This window comes from Sus scrofa, chromosome 13 (genome assembly GCF_054392235.1).
Source record: "Sus scrofa isolate SSC_HxYL_T2T_F1_AM1 chromosome 13, Sscrofa_HxYL_maternal_Yorkshire_Landrace_v2.0, whole genome shotgun sequence".
Lineage (NCBI taxonomy): Eukaryota > Metazoa > Chordata > Mammalia > Artiodactyla > Suidae > Sus > Sus scrofa.
The window spans coordinates 66,562,662-66,583,319 of NC_139395.1; the positions used below are offsets into that span (position 1 = coordinate 66,562,662).

Here is a 20,658-nt window from a genome sequence, read left to right on the forward strand (position 1 = left end):
ATGGCATCTTCTAGGCCTTCCATTCCATTGGGATCAACGTCATCATTTTATAAGAAATGGACTTAATACTTTATAGACTTAGTGGGAAAGAAATTTCAAACGTCAGCTGTAGGATGTGCCACTGGAATTTAATTTGTTGACCTCTGAGAACACAGAAGATCTCATCTTTTTACTGAACTTCCTCAACATAAAATAAGGTTATCAGAGAATCAAAATGATTCTGACATTTGAACTTTGGTAGAAGACCAATGCATTTAAAGTAAGTACTCTCCTCCCTGAAATGTTCAGTGTTCCATCAACAGCACGTGTCAGGTTCCTAAGAAAATATTATCCCTCGTGGAGAAAAGCACTGGAAATTGGGTCGTGGGCACTGACTCTTAAGAGTACACATGATTTGGAAGCCATATAGCATCTGTTCTCCCTCCACTCAGGTGCTAGAACACTGAATTCCCTCTGAAGAAACATCTACCCTGCTTTATGTGTGGCCGTGTAGTGCTGTCTGTAAGGTTTCCTGCCCAGCCAGGGTGGGGACTCATGGCCAAATCAATTGAGCTTTCTTCCTTGAGATTTGGAGTCTGAAGGATAGGATGATAGGAAAAATTATACGGAACTACTTTGTTCTTGGAGTGGTGACTGGAGTAGATTGTTAAATCTTGCTCTCTGGATCACAAGAGCTAGAGTACTTTCTGTCCATCCTGGACCTGAATTTTCCTTGTAGACTTGAGCCAACTGCAAGCCTTCATCTTTTCATAAACTTAGCTAGAACACGTAAGTATCTGCTACTTTCCTCTCAAAAACTACATGATGATTAACTTTATGTGTCACCTTGCCTGGGCTAAGGGACACCCAGGTAGCTGCTAAGACATTATTTCTGGGTGTGTCCATGAGGTTTTTTTCAGGGACTAGAATGACCCTTGAATTGATAGTCTGATGAAAGAAAATCTCTTTCACTGGAGTGAATTAAAGGCTAAACAGAACTAAAAGAAAGAGAAAGGGCAATTTTGCTGTTTCCACTTGAGCTAGGACATCCATCTCCTGCCCTTGGACATCCACACTCCTGGATCTCAGAACTTCTTACTTGGACCAGGATTTACACCACTGGCTCTCAGAACTTGGGACTTGGCCTAGAATTCTACCACTAGCTTTTCTGAGCCTCCAGCTTCTAGACAACAGACCATGGGAGTATTCAGCCTTCATAATTGTGTAAGCCAATTCCTCATAATAAATCCCCTATCCATCCACCTATCCATATATCTATCTCTCTATCTCTCCATCTATCCATCCATCCATCCATCCATCTATCCATCCATCCTATTGATTCTGATTCTCTGGATAACTGCACTAATACAACCCATTAAAGCATCACGTTTTTTAGATTTTGAAAGTAGAGTGTTATCCTTTGGTAGTCCTTTACCTAACTTTCTGTTGAGAATAAAATGCAGTGAGGTGCATTTTACTACAATATAAAATATATCTCCAGTAGGCTTTCCAGGGCAGAGAATTTATTGGAATCCAAGATGCTGACCAACATCTCTGAAAGGTTCAAGGCTCTGTTCCTGGCCAAGCTCCCCATGCTCATTAAATGCCAACAATCCTTGGGTCAGAAAATGCTCCAGCCACTCTTGTTTTCATTTCACTTCTTGTAACATGACAGGTTCTTTGCTGCCCTACCCCTTCCACTTGACATTTTGTTTCATTTCCTATACCCTTCTGCCAGTAGATGCCTGCTAAGTTTCTCAGGTCTAAAGCAAGATGTCTAGCCAACTTGCCCTGTCAATGTTACTTAACGTGCACCTGAACTCGTGTATCCTATCACCCAATTCTTAATCTTCAAGAGGATGTAGGCATTTCACGCTTAATCTGATCTACCCAGATCTCCTGATTCTCCCATCTCCAGCCAGTTTTTCTTTCATTGTTCATGCAGCCTTACCATTATGCAGCATCTCAGGCCAGCATCTTGCCCCCTTTCTTTCTATTGCCCACAATAGCACACTAGCCACTTCACTTGGCTCTACCTCCAAAATAGGTCCTGAATTGTTTTCTGCCTCTTTTACCTTCCCAATTTTATCCTGGCCCACTTGCCATCTTTTGCTCAGCCACCTGCAATGCCTTCTATTTTATTTATGCATATGCTCTTGATCATATCCAGTATAAATGATTGCTTTTATTCCCCTGCTTAGACTCTCCAGTGGCTTCTACTTGAAATTAGGGGAAAATCATCCAAATTCCTGACTGCAGCCAGCCAGGTCCTACATTATTGGCAACGTCAGCACTTTTTTCCTTCCTTCCCTCCCTCATTAACCTTTTTTCCCCTTCCCTGTCTTCCCCTTCCTTCCTTCCCATCCAGCCATTCTGAACAATCCTATCTTGACACAGGTTCTTTCTCACGCTGGAATGCTCTGTGCAGATTTTTGCACAACTGGCTCCTTCTCATCATTCAATCTCAACTCATGTACCTCTCCCTCAGAACTTCTTTGACCACTGATTCTAAGGGTAGTTCCCCAGGCCAATCTCTATCAAATCATCTTGTTTTAAAGCTTCAAAACAATTACCCTGTGAAATCATCTTGTACTTGTTTTTCTTCTTTGTATGACTTACAAGGGCATATTTTCACAACTAATTTTCTCTTTTCAGCTCTGATTAAAAACAGAATGACATTCTACTTGACAGTTACCTTCTTCTTACCTGTATTTTGGTTATTAGGCAACACATTTTCACAAGTTCATGGGGACTGCAGAAATAAGAGCTAAAGATTGTGTTTCCTATGTATATATACTGAAAGGAAATCAAGGTACACTGTGGAAATTAACTGTTTAAAGTAGGCATTAATGTGGCTTAATTTTTAGACTAGACTCAAAAAACGTAGCCCTTTTAAAAAAGAAAGTTATTTTTTGTTTGTTTGTTTTTTGGGTTGCACCTGCAGTATATGGAAGTTCCCAGGCTAGGAGTCGAATTGGAGCTACAGCTGCTGGCCTACATCACAGCCACAGCAACCTAGGATCTGAGCTGTATCTGAGACCTATACCACAGCTCACGGTAATGCCAGATCCTTAACCCATTGATTGAGGCCAGGGATTGAACCCGCAACCTCATGGTTCCTAGTCGGATTTGTTTCCGCTGTGCCACAACAGGAACTCCAAGAGAATTATTTGAGTAAAAGAATTGTATGAATCAAAGTTCCCGTCATGGCGTAGCGGAAATGAATCCGACTAGGAACCATAAGGTCGTGAGTTGGATCCCTGGCCTTGCTCAGTGGGTTAAGGATATGGTGTTGCCCTGAGCTGTGGTGTAGGACGCAGACACAGCCTGGATCCCGTGTTGCTGTGGCTGTGGCTTAATCCGGCAGCTACAGCTCTGATTAGACCCTTAGCCTGGGAACCTCTATATGCCTAGGGTGCGGCCCTAAAAAGACAAAATCACACACACACACACACACACACACACACACACACACACAAGAATTAGCATTAATTAATACTTAGGCATTATAATATAGCACTTAAATACATGAGTTCCTCGAGGGCAAAAACTTTGGTATTTTCATTTTTTGACATCTTTGTTTCCTTGCGTAATATTCTGTCTGTGAGTTCAAGAGGAGCCTCACTGCATGCTTGCTGAATTGTATAAAATACATACTTCGAAATTTTTTTCCATATGTGGCATATGGAAGTTCCTGGGCCAGGAGTCAAATCCAAGCTATAGCTGCAGCCTATACCAGGACTGTGGCAAGCCAAATCCTTAAACTGCTGCACCACAGCAGGAACTCCTGGAATTGTTTTAATACCCATAATCTGAAATTATTTTTCGAGCAAATGAAGTAAATTGTCTTCTCTTAGAATTAAGGGAAAAATCAATGAATTCATGACTGAATAAAGGGAAAATTTATGCTGTTATCTCATTTGCGAACAAACCTTTATCAAGAGTGAGATGGGATTCTTGTATTACGGAGTTGAGATTTTGCCTTACTTTGAGAAGGGAATTTGTGGAAAATGGCTTTTTCAACCTCAAGGATATTTTTCCGTATCTTGAATTATTCGTCTCTAGTATTAACAAATTCTGATTCAGTGATAACCAATGTATATAAAATGCCAACTCAGTCAGTAACCTGACTCCTCCACATCAACACTAAATAAGCTTAGGGAGTTCCCTTTAAAATGAATCTAATAGTAATTTTGAAATCACCAAAAACTGTAGTCACCGTTTAACAGCTTAAAGAAAGGAGGGATAGTTAACTCAGAATAACTACAGAATTCTCATCTCCCACCCTTTTTTCTTCTTGGCGGTTTTGGACTGTGAGAGAAAAGTTTATTCATTGCCTTCCTTCCCCCCATTAAAAAAAAAATCAAATCTTTTCCATAATATGAATTTTTCCTGTTGGACCCCCCCAGTATAGCTGTTATGTGACAGTCACCACCAGGTTAGAAGATTATAAAACTATGCTTTATGCTTTACTAAAGGCACACTTGTAACTATGGATAATTTTATTCTTCCTTCTATTTATTATACTCATAAAGAGATTGCTTCTCTAAAACAATTAAAGATAGCTAGTCTTTTGAATGATAAACTGTTATATTTTAATGTTCTTAATTTTACATTTTTAAGGTCAAACAATTGTTTTGATTTTGCACAGATAGTATATATAGGAAATATATAATATATATCATATTTATATGTTTATATATTTTATATTATACAAACATATATATATATATATATATATATATATATATAGGCAGCAGTATTTATGGAAAATCAGTTTTCAGGAAATAGCAATAGATTTTTTGTTAAGAAATACAAGCTCTTATAATAGAAATTATAAACTGGTAGCCTCTGGGCTGTAATAGACTCACAGAACCTGGGTTCACTTGTCCTGCATGGTGTTTTCATATTGTTATTATTGTTATTGTTATTACTTAACCTTTAAAAATCTGGAGGTTTCACACAGAAATATAACTTCTGAAAAATTAGGAGACACTCTAAGAAATCTTGTACAGTTCAAACACTGGTGATGCTGTGATTTTAAACTGCAAATGGCAACAATTTAAAGGCTTCCATGCCTTCATTTTGATGTTTCTCTTCCGTATCAAATGGTGTAAGGTGTAAGCACTGAAATGCTTACCCAGAATGCTCCCTGGCTTAATGGGGTATTACATGCCATCTTATTCCACCTGTAATTTTCCCCCCAATTTCTATGTTATATCAATTTTTCCTTCATAAAGTTGTTCACATTTGGGCCTATTTTCTTCTTCTCCTTGTTATGACTTTTACATGGGTCGTGTTGTCCTCATTTCAGAGCTACTGAAGGCATTGCCATCTCAGCCATTGCTGTCCCTCTTTGCCTTAAATTTCCTCTCTCTGTCCCACCAGTTTGCACTCCAGTAATAGATTTATATGCCCAAACCGTGCTTCTATATATTAGTCCCTGACCTCAGACCTTCAGTGACAGCTTAGAACTCTTGTCCAACTATTTAACCTATAGTTGGCACTCAGTTAATTGGTCCCTCCTCCCCCACATTTTGTGTTAATCCATAGCCCAAATGCCCATTTCCCAGCCCCAAAGTGGGCATCATGCAGCCTCTGATGCTTTTGCTTCCAGCCTTAACTCCCCTTCTCCACCTGCAAAAATAGATCATTCCAAGATTTGTCTTTCCAAACCACCTTGGTCCACAGATACATGATACAGCTTATCTTGCCTGGCATATATTTCAAAATCATACTTTGTTTCACTAATTGTCTCTAAGTATAGACCCTGAAAATGCTCCTTCATATTACATGGTCTTAAGCATTTATTTCTGGGCTCCATCTACATCATCCTGAATTTCTTAAGTTGAGACCCAGGAAAGTGATCAGTCAAAAATTTGAGAGGTCAAGAATTCAAAGGCACACTGACTAATGGTGGTACAAGATTGCTTGGTAGTTTGATATAAGGTAAAATAGGATTCAGTTAATTTTACTGAGTGCATTTTCGGGTTTATTGAGGGTGATTCTTAAACATTATTTACTCTAATTGTTAACAAAAGCTCTGGATGTTGCCCTAATCTGTTCTTTGACATCATTGTTGAAGCCATCATGCCCTGGTCTGGAGGAGAGAAAGCAGAAGATATATAAGAACCTCTTTCAGGCAAAAGCAGGACAATGAGATAAAATTCTTGATTTCAGGACTGTGTTTCTTTCTTTCTTTTCTTTTTCGTTCTTTCCTTTTTTTTTTTTTTAACAGTTGTTCTCTGTCATGTTCATGCCTTGTCTCCAGTCACACAACTATTAATAAATGTTAAATCGAATTGGACAAGTTGATTGAATATTTGAAGATGCAACTTTAGAAAGGACATCAGTACTCAGGTTAACAGTGACGGTGCTCTTATTTGTCCATGCTGTCTCTGAGATCAGGCACTGTGATTAGTGGTTTATGTAGATTATCACAGTGTATACTTGCTCCAACCTATTCAGCCATTGCTGTGATTCCCTACATTTTAACAGTGGGCAGTAGTCAGCCAGAGTTGCAGAGGGAGGTAAGAAACACTGTGATGTGAGAAGGAATTTCTTTTGTCATTCATTTAAAAAACCCCCCAAACCCAAAAAAACCTTTTAAACAACATTCAAATCTCTATGGTTGGCCCTCCTTATCCATGAGTTCTGCCTCTGTGGATACAGAGGGCTGACTGCCCCATGCCACTTTATATAAGTGACTTGAGCATCCTGGATTCTGGTATCCATAGTGCATCCTAGAACAAATTTCCCTGCAGATACCAAGGGATGACTCTATTTCTTTTTCTTCTTTAAGGAGGAGAGGGTTTAATAAATTTTGAAGACTGATTGATAACTATTGAAGAAGGCACCGTGACATAATGTTTAAGGCAAAGAACACAATTTGGAACTGGAAGACTTAGATTCGGGATTCAATTTGCCATTTAACAGCTGAAGGGTTTGTGCAAAATCCTATCTCTCTGAACCTAAGTCCTTTAATCTGTAAAATGGACAATACTATTGCACAGCAAATGGCTGTAGGGACCAAAGAAAGAGACAATGGCGGGAATAACTGGGAGCGCAGAAAGGACTACATGTTTGCTGAAACTTTGGCTGAACACTCAAGGATAAAATTGCTGAATATTTGCTAAGTTGTCAAAAGGAATGGATAATGCTGAGAAGTGGATTTTTTTCTGGATTGAGGAAATCCTACTTTTCTCTGTAAGGGATAAGATGTGCTTGATAACCCAATTGTATATATGGAACAAATTTACCTTTCAATGCAGATCTTTGGTAAACTACTGGTCTAAGCCTGCGTGAACTTCCTCCTTCTTCCCATTTTCCTCTGATAAGGCACTCTTCTGGGTTCCTCCAGAATCTGAGATTTCCCAAATTGCAAGATCCCAAATAAACTGCCTTTTCACCTCTGTAAAACAATGCTGTAAAAATATACAGTGCTGGTACCCGTGCAAATTCACACACATTCAAAGTGTGAATGAGGATCTCAAAAAACATTGTATTAGAGAGGGAAAAAGACACAAAATAATGAAATATGGTCCCCATGGTTTCCCAAGGCAGGTGTTACAGTCCCTGACTAGGGAATCTGAAGATGAGAGAGGCAAAGTAACAAGGCCCAGTCACACAGCTAGTAAGTAGGTGAGCTGAAATTTTAAAATTTAACTTGCCTGTCTTCAAATCCTCTGTTCTCTCTATCACACCAGCTTGCCTTTTTTTTTTTAATAGCCAACACATATGCTTTTTCTTAACATTAAAAAAGACATTTATGTTCAAAAACTAACTCATCCTGATAATTCTCAATTAAGATGTTGTCATCTAGCATCTGGCCTTTTATGAAATACGATAAACATAATTCGAGTGTGGCTTAAATGAAGTGTCCAAGTAGGATAAAACAGGTCACCTGGGAAATTAGATTTTGTAGATTACAAGAATTTAATCGTAAATTGTAGTTAATGAAGATACTTTTTTAAAAAGGAAATTCTTCAGGAAACAATTCTTCAGGTCTATCAATTTCATCATTATTTCTCTATGAGACAGCTATAAAGCTCAAAGAAATAAGATAAACTTAACTATAAATAACAGTGAAGAACACCTCTATTTTGATGAATTCAGTTTTCACAGAGAAAGCACAGGGGGATCTTTGGCCCAAGTTCAGTGTTTTTATTTCTACATTGTATTCTTTTTTTTTTTTTTTTAAGATTCTACTTAAAAGATTAAGAAAAAGAAATTAGAGAATATGTTAGCTCAGTGGAATTTTGAAGGAAAAGATTCTGAGACTGCTTCATGTCTGTAGCAACTTTTATCCTGAAATAAAGTCTTTGGTAAAGATGAGCTCCAGCAATTAAATTTTATTGCAGGGCTGCAGGGTAGAAGAAATGATTTTGTTTAAAAAAGTGAACATCTTAAAATGACCGTGGGGGTAGAACAGGAAAAGAGTGGATGGTAGGGTATATGTGAAGGGGGAGGCGTTGATTTAAACACTTTAGGAAAACTTTTGGAGCACAGATTGTGTCCTGACAAGTAACTTCAGCATCTTTCCTCTGCAACACAGTGTTAAGGTGGTAGTTAAATCTATGTGCTGTGGAGTCACAATGCCTGGGATCAAATCCCAGCTCTATCACTTCTTAATTTTGTAATTGTAAGCAATTTACTTAAAGTCTTTGAGACTCTATTTTCTCACCTGAAAATGTGGAATCATTAATGCTTCATAGGGTTGTTAGGATGATTCAGCATAATCACCAGTGCACACTGTCTTTGTGTTAGAGATCATGGTAATTGTGATTTGGGTATTGAAGAACTTACTGGACGTATATATTCAAGTCTCCCGTGACTTTAGAAAACAATTTTGAGGCATGGCAACTGCTTAAGATGCCATTATGATGATATAAATTCATGCAACGGCATAAAAGACACAACTTAGCTATTTAGGTAATAAATCAGTTTCCTTTAAGAGACATTAAAGATATTCATAAAAGAAAAGATTATGAAACCCAACCTTCTAGTAAAAGATCATGAGTTTATACATATTTTTGAAAGTGCATGAATTTATACTCCTCCTGAAGAGGACGTATTGATTTGTGTGTGTATTTCAAGCAACCATCTTACGCCTGCCGTGCTTGTGGCTGACAGCGTTCTCCCCTGGGAAGGTGGCCTCTTGTAATTGCAGTGAATGGCAATTCTATTTGTAGACATGACTTCCTACAGCATGCATTCCTTTCTGTGATTATTATTTGAAAAACACTTGTCCTCAAATTATTTTGTCTTCCTGGCTACAAAGGAGAAAATTCTCCAACACAACAAGAAACTCACAGGCAATGTGTATCTAAGTTGAAAATGTATATTCTCTTACCAATAAAACCATCCTTGTGCCCTGCAAGCTAAAGAGTACAGAAAGCATTTTAATACTAAGTACCCTCAAACTACCACTTAGGCCAAAAAAAAGAGGAAGAAAAGGAAAAAGAAAATCACAAGTACTAATATCATTTGAACTGCCTGGGCATTTTCTCTTTCTGTCACCCTATTTTTTTGCTTATAAACAAAAGCATATTTTCGAACATTTATAGAAAATCAACAGCAAGAGGACTTACCTTCCTTCAACCAAGAAATGTTATTTTTATCATTTTCAAAATGCTCAGCTGTTCTGACTTTTATCTTTTCCAGCTCAGTTTCTGACATCTAAGTGGAAACAGAATTGGTGATATAAAAAATTCATTAAGAACCCAAATTTATAACATTGAGCCTTATATTTAGAGACGACTGCCATATTATAGGAACGTTTTATCTCTGTAGTTTTTCAGCTCCCTGTCTAATGTTAAGTCTTACATTTTAAAATGTAATACGATTTGTAGTATTTTTAAAACATTAGCATTGAAAAGGAAACTAGATATTTCACTTTCAGCAGTCAAGATTGCTGTAAACTCTTATTTCTGAATATGAAATAATAACCAATGAACAATTAGCCACTGAGTTAAAAAAAAAATTCAATGGCTGTTTTCATGTTTTTCTTAATATTCTATAGGAAAACCTGCTGCAGAGTGGTGTACAAAGATAGAAATACTAATAAAGCCAAAAGGACCTTTCCAGCAATGTGCTGGGTAGAATGAAAACCTCATGACCTCAGCCAGGCCACGATGAGCTTCCTGAAGGTGTTGAGATCTATTTTTGCATTCTCAGTGCATTGTTCTTAACTTCTGGGACTTGGTCGGTCGCAGGGAGCTAGGATGCTCCACTGGCCTCACCACCTCGAGGTACTTACCTGTGTGTTTCCAAGGGAGGAGGCCTAAGGCAGGGGATGAAGGAGCAGGGTGGTGATGCTCTGGGCAGCCTCCCTTGTTGTCTCTCGATGTCCAGCATTCCTCTGCCCTGCCAGAAGTGAGCGAAGAAGCAAATACACTCCCTCCCTGGGTGGTGCTAGATTTGTCTTGCTGCCAGAAGCATCCAACTTGCGGCTGAGAGTTTTTTTTTTTTTTTTTTTTTTTCTAAAGGTAATATAAAGCCTGTGGTTCAAAACAATAAAAACCTTTTCCAGGCTAGCGCTTATTTAAAATGACATTCTGCAAAACAGAGTCAAATAAATGAACTCTTTTCAAATTGACGGAGTTTCTCCAGTCCCCTTCCTGCTATTCGTCACTTACGACTAATATTTAAGGATGGAAAAAACATAGATTGAAAAATATATGGAGGCTATTTGGGTTCAAAGAAAAGGAAGGGAAACCTCAAAGGGTTTATTTTTCAGAACTTCACCCTGCAGCTGCTGTTTTGAAAAGCACGTTTTTCTAACGTTTTATAGGCAACAAGAAAACATTTCGAGTTCTTTTGAGAGTCTGCAGATATTCCAAAAAGAATTTGAAATAACATTCCAAAGAGGATTTGTCACTAGATTCTTAGGCAGAGATAATAACACTGTTTTCAATAGAAGATTAACAACAAAAACATAACCTTAGGTATGCATAATAATAAATGGCCCAACATCCCTAAATGTTGGGGTTTTTTTCATCATAAAAAATAATCCTTATTTTTTGGCACAAAATGGTTTACCTCTTCTAGTGTCTTTACCTGGACAACTGTCTGCTATCTTACTGCCTTGTATCCATTTCACCTCTTTTCCCAGCTTCATTTCTTGTTGTACTTTGCTCCTAGTTTCATACCCAAATTGGCTGATCAAAGTACTGTATTTTTTCCTTTTTGAGGGCCGCACGCACAGCATATGGAAGTTGCCAGGCTAGGGGTTGATTCAGAGCTGCAGCCGCCGGCCTACACCGCAGCCACAGCAATTTGGGATCTGTCGCATCTGTGACCTACCCCACAGTTCATGGCAATGCTGGATCCTTAACCCACTGATCAAGGTGAGGGATCAAACCCGTGTCCTCATGGATACTCATCCAATTCACTTCCGCTGTGCTGCAACAGGAGCTCCAAGTGCTTTTAAAAACAATGAAACTGGGAGCGAAAGATAAATTCCAGATTCCTTAAACAGCCAAGGAAGACCTTGATGGGTCAGATTCTATAACATAATTTTCAAACTGTGGCTTAGAGTTTTAAGATTTCTCCAAGGTGCCTAACCTTTTCCTCTACCTAATCGTAATGCTGCTGTTTCTTGAATTTACCTCCTTCTGTCATTAACATTTCAGAAAGTTTCCTCAAAATCTCAGCTCCCTCCCACCTTAAAGCCTTCTAGACCTGCTCATCTAGAAATGATCACTCCCTTTCTCTGATCCCATTTGGGACTTCTGACATAATCATCTCCATTGTGGCCTTGTGTAACCTGTCTTATCTTTCTGATGAGATTACCTGTATTTCTGACAAGCCTCCACCCCTAGGTCTCAACCTCTCTCTGCACTTGCTGCTTCTTGCTCAGTGTATGACATGACCACCTATAGATTAACAATAGTTGGATAAACAACACGCGCGTATAGAAAACCCGATAAGGTTTTTTCCTTTTGTCCAAAGTCTAGGATACACCTGATTACGAAGTTCTTTAGGTTTTTTTCTTTTCTGTAGTTACATATAACATTTTATATCCCTTCATCATAAATTTTAAGACCTACTCTAATTCCCTTAATAGTTTGGGCATTGCCTTTTGGAAAAGCAAATTATCTAAATTTTACGTGTTAGTGGGGCTGGAAATATGTTTTGGTACCTAACAATCACAGTGATCTTAAAACAATGAGTGGTGACATCATTGGACCTAAAGGAAATTGATGGTGCAAATATTGTCTAGATGAGAAGAAATGGTCAGGTGTTTTGGAGTGAATGAGTGAGCCACAAACATGGCTGAACATATTATTCTTCCTGCTTTGTTTTCAGTTGTATTTTAATTTTAGACCACATGATAATTAACATTTTTCCTCAACAGAAACCATTTTTTAAAAAGATTCAAATCGTTTTAGATCTCTATAAGTTTACAAATCATATAACCTCTCATCCATGCAGTTTCTAAGACAGAAGACCCCATTCTTACTTGGAGCGTGTGGTGATGAAGCCTTTTCTTATATTCTGTGCTTGTTTTCACATATTTTATTTATGTTCCACTAACCAGTTTCTAATTATCTGTCCCAAGAGCGACTTATAACTCAACATTTTTTACTTTGGAGATTATGGATTATTCTGATTGTGGTTTATTCTTTGATTATTTTTGATTTATATATAGTTTCTGCTTGTTTTACTTTTGCAATTACCGTGATAGAGTTATGTGAGGCCCATTGTTAAGTAAATTGCACACTTTAAAATCCTTGGGGAGCATTAGTTGAGGAGGGAAATTTATGAAGATAAAATTCATTTCTAATTTGGAAGTATTTTCCAACTTTGGCTGATATGTGTTACACATATCCTCACAGTTAAAATTGTTCTCTTGATTTATTTTATCAGTTGTCTCTACTTAGAGTTTCACTGCCCTTTGATTTCACTCTTGCCCTTTGAATTGGCTTTTGTCTTGAAGAGTGTGTGACATTATTTGAATTTTCTATATGGAAATTTTTTTTTCATTTTAAAGAGCACCATTTTTCAAAGCTAGAGAACTCATTTTAAATTTTTATCCTATCTTTGAATTAGCAATCTTTTAAATGAGAATGATAGATATTAATAAGCATCATATTTGATTTTTTTCATCTATTTCACCAGTGAAGATGATAACAATAAGCACCAAGTACTTTACCTTGAATCAGCTATATATCACTAATATCCATGTGGGTTGGACATTAAGTTAAGGGTATTCAGTGCTAAGCCAACCTTTAAATTATTCATTCACTCACCTAGAGATGTACCACAAAATTCTCCATTTGAGTGATGGCGATGAAATCTGGTTTGGGTTGGAGTCTAGTCTCTTGTTTGGATGAATGAAATAAACCACAGTTGATGATAGAAAATAAAGAGATATTAAGTCTGGTGGATCCCAGGCAGAGCAGACATGAAAATAGATGATCTAAAATGAAGCTCAGAAGAAACTAGCCACCTCAGAAGTCAGACTGTTCTGACTAAGCTCCAAGGAGAATGAATACATTTTAAAAAGAATCCCCTTTCCAAATGATGTTTGTTGTGCTCATTTTAAATAACGAGCTAAAGAATTCAGACCCAGGAATATGGTTTCAACGCTTAGAGTTTCTTGTTAAATTCTGTTTTAGTTTTCTCTTCTAAAAGGAGATAGTTGGAATGTACTCTTATTGTATAGTTGCATTCTTTCATTTTGACTTGTGCAGCAATATTCTAGTTTCCAATCAAAATCTTATCCAGAGATAGAATATTTGGGGACAAACTACCCAGGATAAGACAATCTTTGCTAAAAATAAATAAATAAATAAATCCTCCAACCCCCCTGCAAGATCATCGTATATTAATGTTCTTGTTTTTGTTAAAATAAAATTGAATGTGTGAAGCTAGAGCCCTTTTTAACAAACATTATGTGCTATCATATTACTCTTTTGTGACTGTCTCTAAAATCATTACGTTGTCCCTTGCCATTGTTTGTATAACGGTGAAATTATATGTGTAAAGCACAATATGGTATCAATCAGCGTGTAGAGCAGTTACCAACTTAGCTTATAGGATTTGAGGACTATTGCAGAGTAGATCTTTCTGAAGGATTAGTGGATTGGATCCAAATGGAAATGGTATAAGGCATGTACTTCTCCTTTGAAAGTATGTTTTCTGTTACAGAATGGAATCTCTATATTATTTATCTAATTATTTATGATTTAGGAGAGTTCATTAAAATGTTTGCAGTAGCTATTCTAATGACCATTACAAAAAGATTTTTTTAAGAAATTTTACATTTTAAAATTCTCTTTGAGATTGTATGGCCTTGATACAAAAACACTCATGGGGTAAATACACATTGGTATAAAGCAGTATGAAAGGCAAAGGTAAATAAAACAAGAAGAAAATTCCTTGTTTGTAACACGGCTTTCTCAGAGGAAAGCTAGCATCACAAGGCATCCTAATTCAAGGATTTATTAAATGTTAGATGTCACCAAAAGTTTAGGTTTAAGAAATAACACTCAGGGATATAAAATACATTGTTTTATCCTTGTTTCATGCCCAACCATCAAAAAAAGCTATCTATCTTGACCAAATTATTTTTACATCTCACAGAGCTTCTTTTTACTGACAGAGACCTTGTTGGGATTGAGAAAAGATATAAGAATAAATATGTGAATGACACTTGCTAGTGTGTTATGAAGATTTTTGTTTCCTCGGGATTGCAATATATATCCTTTAACTTAATAAGCCCACTAGGTATAAATATTGTTCCATTTCGTGTTAATTGTAGTTTAACTTTATAGTAATATAAAGTAATATATTTCTATATTTATTTATGTAATATAAAGTAATATACCTATATAATTCCATTTACAAACTCTCTACTTTGTACTATTATTTTTGTCTACTGTACATCTACAAATGTTATAATCTGATAGGCACTGTTCAGTGTGTGTGCGTGTGAGTATTTTCACAGTGAATTGTCTTTTAAAAAAATTAGGAGAAGGAAAAAAAGAAAAAAATTAGATGGTTGCCTACATAGTTGCCATTTCTGGTTCTCTTCAATTCTTTCTAATAGACCTAAATTTTAATTCATTTCTTTCTTCTTCAGCATAAAGAACTTTGTCATTTCTTAAAGTTCAGGTCTGCTGGTGCCAAACTCTTTCAGTTTTTGTTTATCTAAAAATGTGTTGAGTTCAATCTCATTTATGAAAATATTGACTCTGGATATAGATTTCTTGTTTGCCAGTTCCCTGCGCCCCCCCATCCTTCCTTCCTTTTAATTTTAACATCATTCCTATCATTGTCCTGCTATATCAAACATGCATTTCCCCCTCTGTGGTCATTTTAATTTTTTAAAATATTTGATTTTCAGCAGCTTGTCCATAATGTGTTAAGTATAGTTATTTTATTTTATTTTTTTGGAATTCTTGTTGTGGTTCAGGGAGTTAAGAACCTGACTAGTATCCATTAGAATGCGGATTCAGTCCCTGACCTCACTCACTGGGTTAAGGATCTGGTGTTGCCATGAGCTGCGGTGTAAATCACTGACATGGCTCAAATCTGGTACTGCTGTGGCTGTTGTGTAGGCTGGCAGCTGCAGCTCTGATTCGACCCCTAGCCTGGGAACTTCCATTATGACATGAGTGTAGCCCTAAAAATAAATAAATAAATAAATAAATAAATAAATAAATAAATAAATATTTCCTCAGATTTTATTGAGATTTTAGATTCTGAAAGTTGATGTTTTTCATCAAGCTCAGGACATTTGGGGTCATTTTTTTCTTCAAATATTTTTTCTGTCCCCTTCTCTCTCTTCTCTTCCTCTAACATTCTAATTACATGTTAGACCACTTAATATTTTCACCAAGGTCACAGAGGCTCAGCTCATTTTTTCCCATCCTCTTATTTCTATTCTTAAGATTGAATAATCTTTGTAGATTTATTTTTCATGTCACTAGACCTTTCTTCTACAGTCCTCAATTAACTACTAAGATAATATTATATATTTTTCATTTTAGATATACTTTCAGTTCTAAAATTTACATTATATTGGTTCTTTCTAGTGGTTCCTATTTCTTTGCTGATAATGCTCAACTTTTTTTTTTTTTTTTTTTTTTGTCTTTTTGCCTTTTCTAGGGCTGCTCCCACAGCATATGGAAGTTCCCAGGCTAGGGGTCTAATCGGAGCTGTAGCCACCGGCCTACACCAGAGACACAGCAATGCGGGATCCGAGCCACATCTGCAACCTACACCACAGCTCACGGCAATGCCAGATCCTTAACTCACTGAGCAAGGCCAGGGATCTAACCCACAACCTCATGGTTCCTAATCTGATTCGTTAACCACTGAGCCACAATGGGAACTCCTCAACTTTCATTTATTATCACCATTTCTTTCCTTTAATTTCTTGATTATATTTATTATATCTAGGTTAAAGTCATTTTCTGGTAATTCCAACATCTGGATCTTCTATTGACTGTTTGCTTTTTTGGTTATTCAAATGTCTAATAATTTTTTATTTATAGTGTATATTTTGGATAATACATTATGGAGTGTCTGAACAATGCTGCAGTCTTTAAAAAAGTATTGAATTTTGTTCTTCTAGCAAACAGGTCAATTGCTGATGTATCCTTTGGATCCTTTTGGGCTTGGTTTTTTCTTCTTAGGGTTGAGTCAATTTCAGTTTTTTTCTTAGTCTTTCAAAGTTGCTTGTGCTAAAAGATCTGGTGATTATGGCCAAGGCATGTCCTTTGTGAAATCTCAACTGAATGCCCAAAGTGCTCATTGAGATTCCTCCTGTCTAATTGGATCAGAGTAACCATTGTGTGTTCTAGCACTGTATTAACCCTGGTACACACATTCAGTGCTTAGTTCTACAGAAGCTACATTTTGCAAGCTATTTCAAATCTCAGCCTATGCATGCATAACTCAATCTCTGACCAAGACTGCTAGGGTAAACTTTTCCCCTTACCTACTTTGTACAGCTCCCTTTTCTCCAGACTCCTATGCTGGACATTCTGGCCACTTCCATATCCCAAACCCCAGTTTTTGTCTCTCTCTCTCTCTTTTTTTTTTTTTTTTTTTTTGTCTTTTTGCCTTTGCTAGGGCTGCTCCATGGCATATGGAGGTTCCCAGGCTAGGGGTCTAATCGGAACTATAGCCACCAGTCTATGCCAGAACCACACCAATGCGGGATCCGAGCCGCGTCTGCAACCTACAACACAGCTCATGGCAACACCGGATCCTTAACCCACTGAGCAAGGCCAGGGATGGAACCCGCAACCTCATGGTTCCTAGTCGGATTTGTTAACCACTGAGCCATGATGGGAACTCCCAGTTTTTGCCTCTTTAGCTCCGCAAATCTGCTACTTTATTTGGGCTCCACCTAATTTGTCCTGTGGTAGGGAAAGGACTGCCGCGTCAAGAGCTGGAGAAAATATGTAGCTCATCTTTAATGTTTCTCTACTCTTAAGAATCATAGGACCATTCTGCCTATCGTCAAATACTTAAAAACAGCTTCCTCACTTACTTTGTCTGGTTTTATAACTATCTACGAAGACATTAAAGTCCAGTGTCATTTATTCCATAGAGACCAAAAGCAAAAGAAATATTTAACAATTCCTTTACCCTTACCCTTCCAATCAGTCAAACATCAGAGAAAGTTTTCACCATCCCCTGGTGCAGAGAGATGAGCCTAGAACAAAGGGTGGCTCATTCTTGAAATTCGAATTTCACTTTTTAAAAGTTCATAGAAGAATCAGTCATTTTGAAAGCAAGTCCTTTTTTATGATAAGTATCAAAGAACTGAGGTAACATTTAAACCATAAATCATATGTTAGGTAAGACTGCAAAATTGCTTAAAAGTAGTGTTTGAGCTAATCACCCCACCAAATTAAAATTTGACAAGTGAGTAGGAAGGGAATTTGAAGGGGATGTGTGACTATCGTTTAGATGCTGAATGTTCATTAAGTAGGAACTTGATGCATTATTGTTTTAGATAATTCTTAAAAGATTGGGACAATAGGATCCCTGGATAATCTGGGAATTGCTAAGGCAGAATAGGTCTTTGCCCAGTTTCCTAGAAATACTTCAGTAAGTTTCAAGACTTAGGGAAAAATCTCTGCACCGATCATGATGTATCAATAACATATGGAAAGACTTGGTTGAAGATTTGAGTATTTCCATAATAGGGGTATTTTGAGAACACTTGTGGACAATTCCAAACTTACTGCAAGTTTGAGAGAAGTGGTGAGGGTCAGTAAACAGAAACAAGGCTCTTGGCCTCAGTGAGAGATGCTATTAGTGGTTGCTGCTTAGTAAACAATCCAAGATAGAGGCAATGGAGGAGTTATCACGTTTGGAAGAAGAAAATGGGGAAAGAGATGATACCAAAAGCTCTAAGTGAAGATAAGCGATGACAGAGGTTTATACTAGATTTGCTATCCTGGGGGAATTTAAGAGAGGATTGTATATAGCCAGAAAACCTCTCTTTGAGCTGAGATTGAATTAACTTGACTTTGTAAGTTTGTTTTCCACTACCAGCAGAAATGTGAGCACCAATGCTAAGTTAATATCAGTTATAGAGAAATAAAAACAACTATCCTGTACAGCACAACATTGACACAACACTCTAAATCAACTATACTCTTAATGTTTTGTTGATCTGAACACATAGCATTACTCTATACTTCTATTGCCTCTGCTCTCCTAAATTCTCTAAAAATGAGTTTGCCAGTATAGTCAACATTTAGAAGTGCTATTTAGGGGGGTCTCTGTAGAGTTGCTTTCTTCTTAGATAATGACCACCATTACTCACAAAGGTAGGGCTAGCACCTTGTTCCTATGCCATCACTGTTGGCATCAGAAATAGGTGATTCAAGCTGGTCAATACAATATCCTCTCTCACTCAATGTGAAATTGGGATCTAATCATTAGGGTTTAGCAACTTAAGTCAGCCGAGGGTTGTATAAGTCATCTAGGGTGGCCTGTTTGGGTTGTGAGAAAGTAGAATAATTGAGCAATCGGGGGAGAGCAAAAAGTCGGCAACTTATTTGTTCCAGCTTCTTCACTTTTAAAGTAGAGATAATAATTATGGAATCTACTTTGGAGTTGTTGGGTGTGAGGGCTTAAATGTTAATGAATGTAAAGAGCTTGGAAAAGAAGTGCAACTTACAGTAAAAACTCTTAGAAATTTTATTTATTTTGAGTGACTCATTTTTTTAAACTTTATTGAGGTATAATTGAAATACAAAAAATGACACATATTTAAAGCATGCCATTTGATACATTTTGACATATGTATATACCCAATAAATAATTACTATAATCAAGATAATAAGCATCTCTATCACTCCAAAAATTTCTTCATCCCTTGGTAATCCCAACTTCTCTCCAATCCCATTCTCAGACAAACAAACACTAATCCTCTTTTTATCATTCTCTATAGATTAGTTTACATTTTTAAGAATTAGATATCAATGGAATCATAAAGTATATATATTTATATATTTTGCTAAATTTTTAAACAAAAAATTATATATATATATCTTGAGATTCATCCATATTGTTTTGTCAGTAGTGTACTTTCATTGTATACTGCTATATGGGCATACCACAATTTATTTATCCATTCACCTGCTGGTGGATGTTTGAGTGATTTCCTGTTACAGCAATTATATAAGTAAAGACTTATGTACAAGTCTTATGATTTTACTTTTTGTTTGTGTTTAGTATTTATCAAATTAAAAAAAAAAATTAAGGGGAGGAGTTCCCATTATGGTGCAGCAGAAATGAATCTGCTGCCATTACATTGCCATGAGGTTGCAGGTTTGATCCCTGGCTTCACTCAATGGGTTAAGGATCCAGCCTTGCCATGAGCTGCATTGTAGTTCGCAGATGTGACTCAGATCTGATGTTGCTGTGGCTGTGGCGCAGGCCAGTAGCTATAGCTGTGATTTGATCACTAGCCTAGGAATCTCCATATGCCGTGAGTGTGGCCCTAAAAAGCCAAAAAAAAAAAAAAAAAATTTGAGGGGAAGGTGAGAAAAACTCTAAAATAAAACTATGATTAGAAAATACACTTTTAAAAATAGTGTTTATTCCCTTGTAAATTAATTTTATCCTGGAATATATAACTTTACCTTTAAGAGACTAGTTGACACCCAAAGGGAGTTTACGACTATCTTGGTTTTATATTTGACTACTGTGAGGTCTTTGCTTAATGAATATCTGCTGGGAAACCCTCTAATGAGGAAAAAAAAGATGGCTTACAAAATTCAAGACCATAAGACTAGATAGTGCCCCTTACCCTCTCAAAATTGTATTGAAGAAATAAATGAATAGGCATACTGTCTTCCTATAAATGTGCACTATTATTTTTTAAAGATATTTGAACTATTAGTACATTTAAAATACTTAGTACGATTTATTTTAAAAATAAATTGTAGAAATATCAACCTTGCTTTCTCACTCAAAACCTAGATATTTTGAAATATTTGAATGATAGTGATTATAGCAGTATAAAATGCTACTTACTGAGTTTGTATTTGAAATTACTTTAAAATTATTTATTAATGAGAAGGAATTGATTTATTGGATTCTTACATTGCAGTAGCTTTTGCTAAACCCTTAATAATTATGTAAACTCATAAATATTAGTGATGAAAGTATGATGATGCTTAAAACAAAGTTCTCTTTAAT

The 20,658-nt window shown here is 36.7% G+C and overlaps 1 protein-coding gene across 5 annotated transcripts in view; it reads right to left on the minus strand.

Annotated features, from left to right (window-relative positions):
• The window catches only part of MDFIC2 (MyoD family inhibitor domain containing 2), a 111,391-nt gene extending 101,050 nt beyond the window's left edge, over positions 1-10,341 (minus strand). For all 5 annotated transcript variants that reach the window (XM_084992454.1, XM_021069210.2, XM_084992457.1 and 2 more), the window contains exons 1-2: positions 10,238-10,341; positions 9,570-9,657 (exon numbers count right to left, since the gene is read on the minus strand). In XM_084992454.1, coding sequence (XP_084848580.1) covers positions 9,570-9,657 — 88 coding nt within the window. In that variant the 5' untranslated portion in view covers positions 10,238-10,341. The remainder of the gene's footprint in view (positions 1-9,569; positions 9,658-10,237) is intronic.
• Between the last annotated feature and the right edge of the window lie 10,317 nt (positions 10,342-20,658).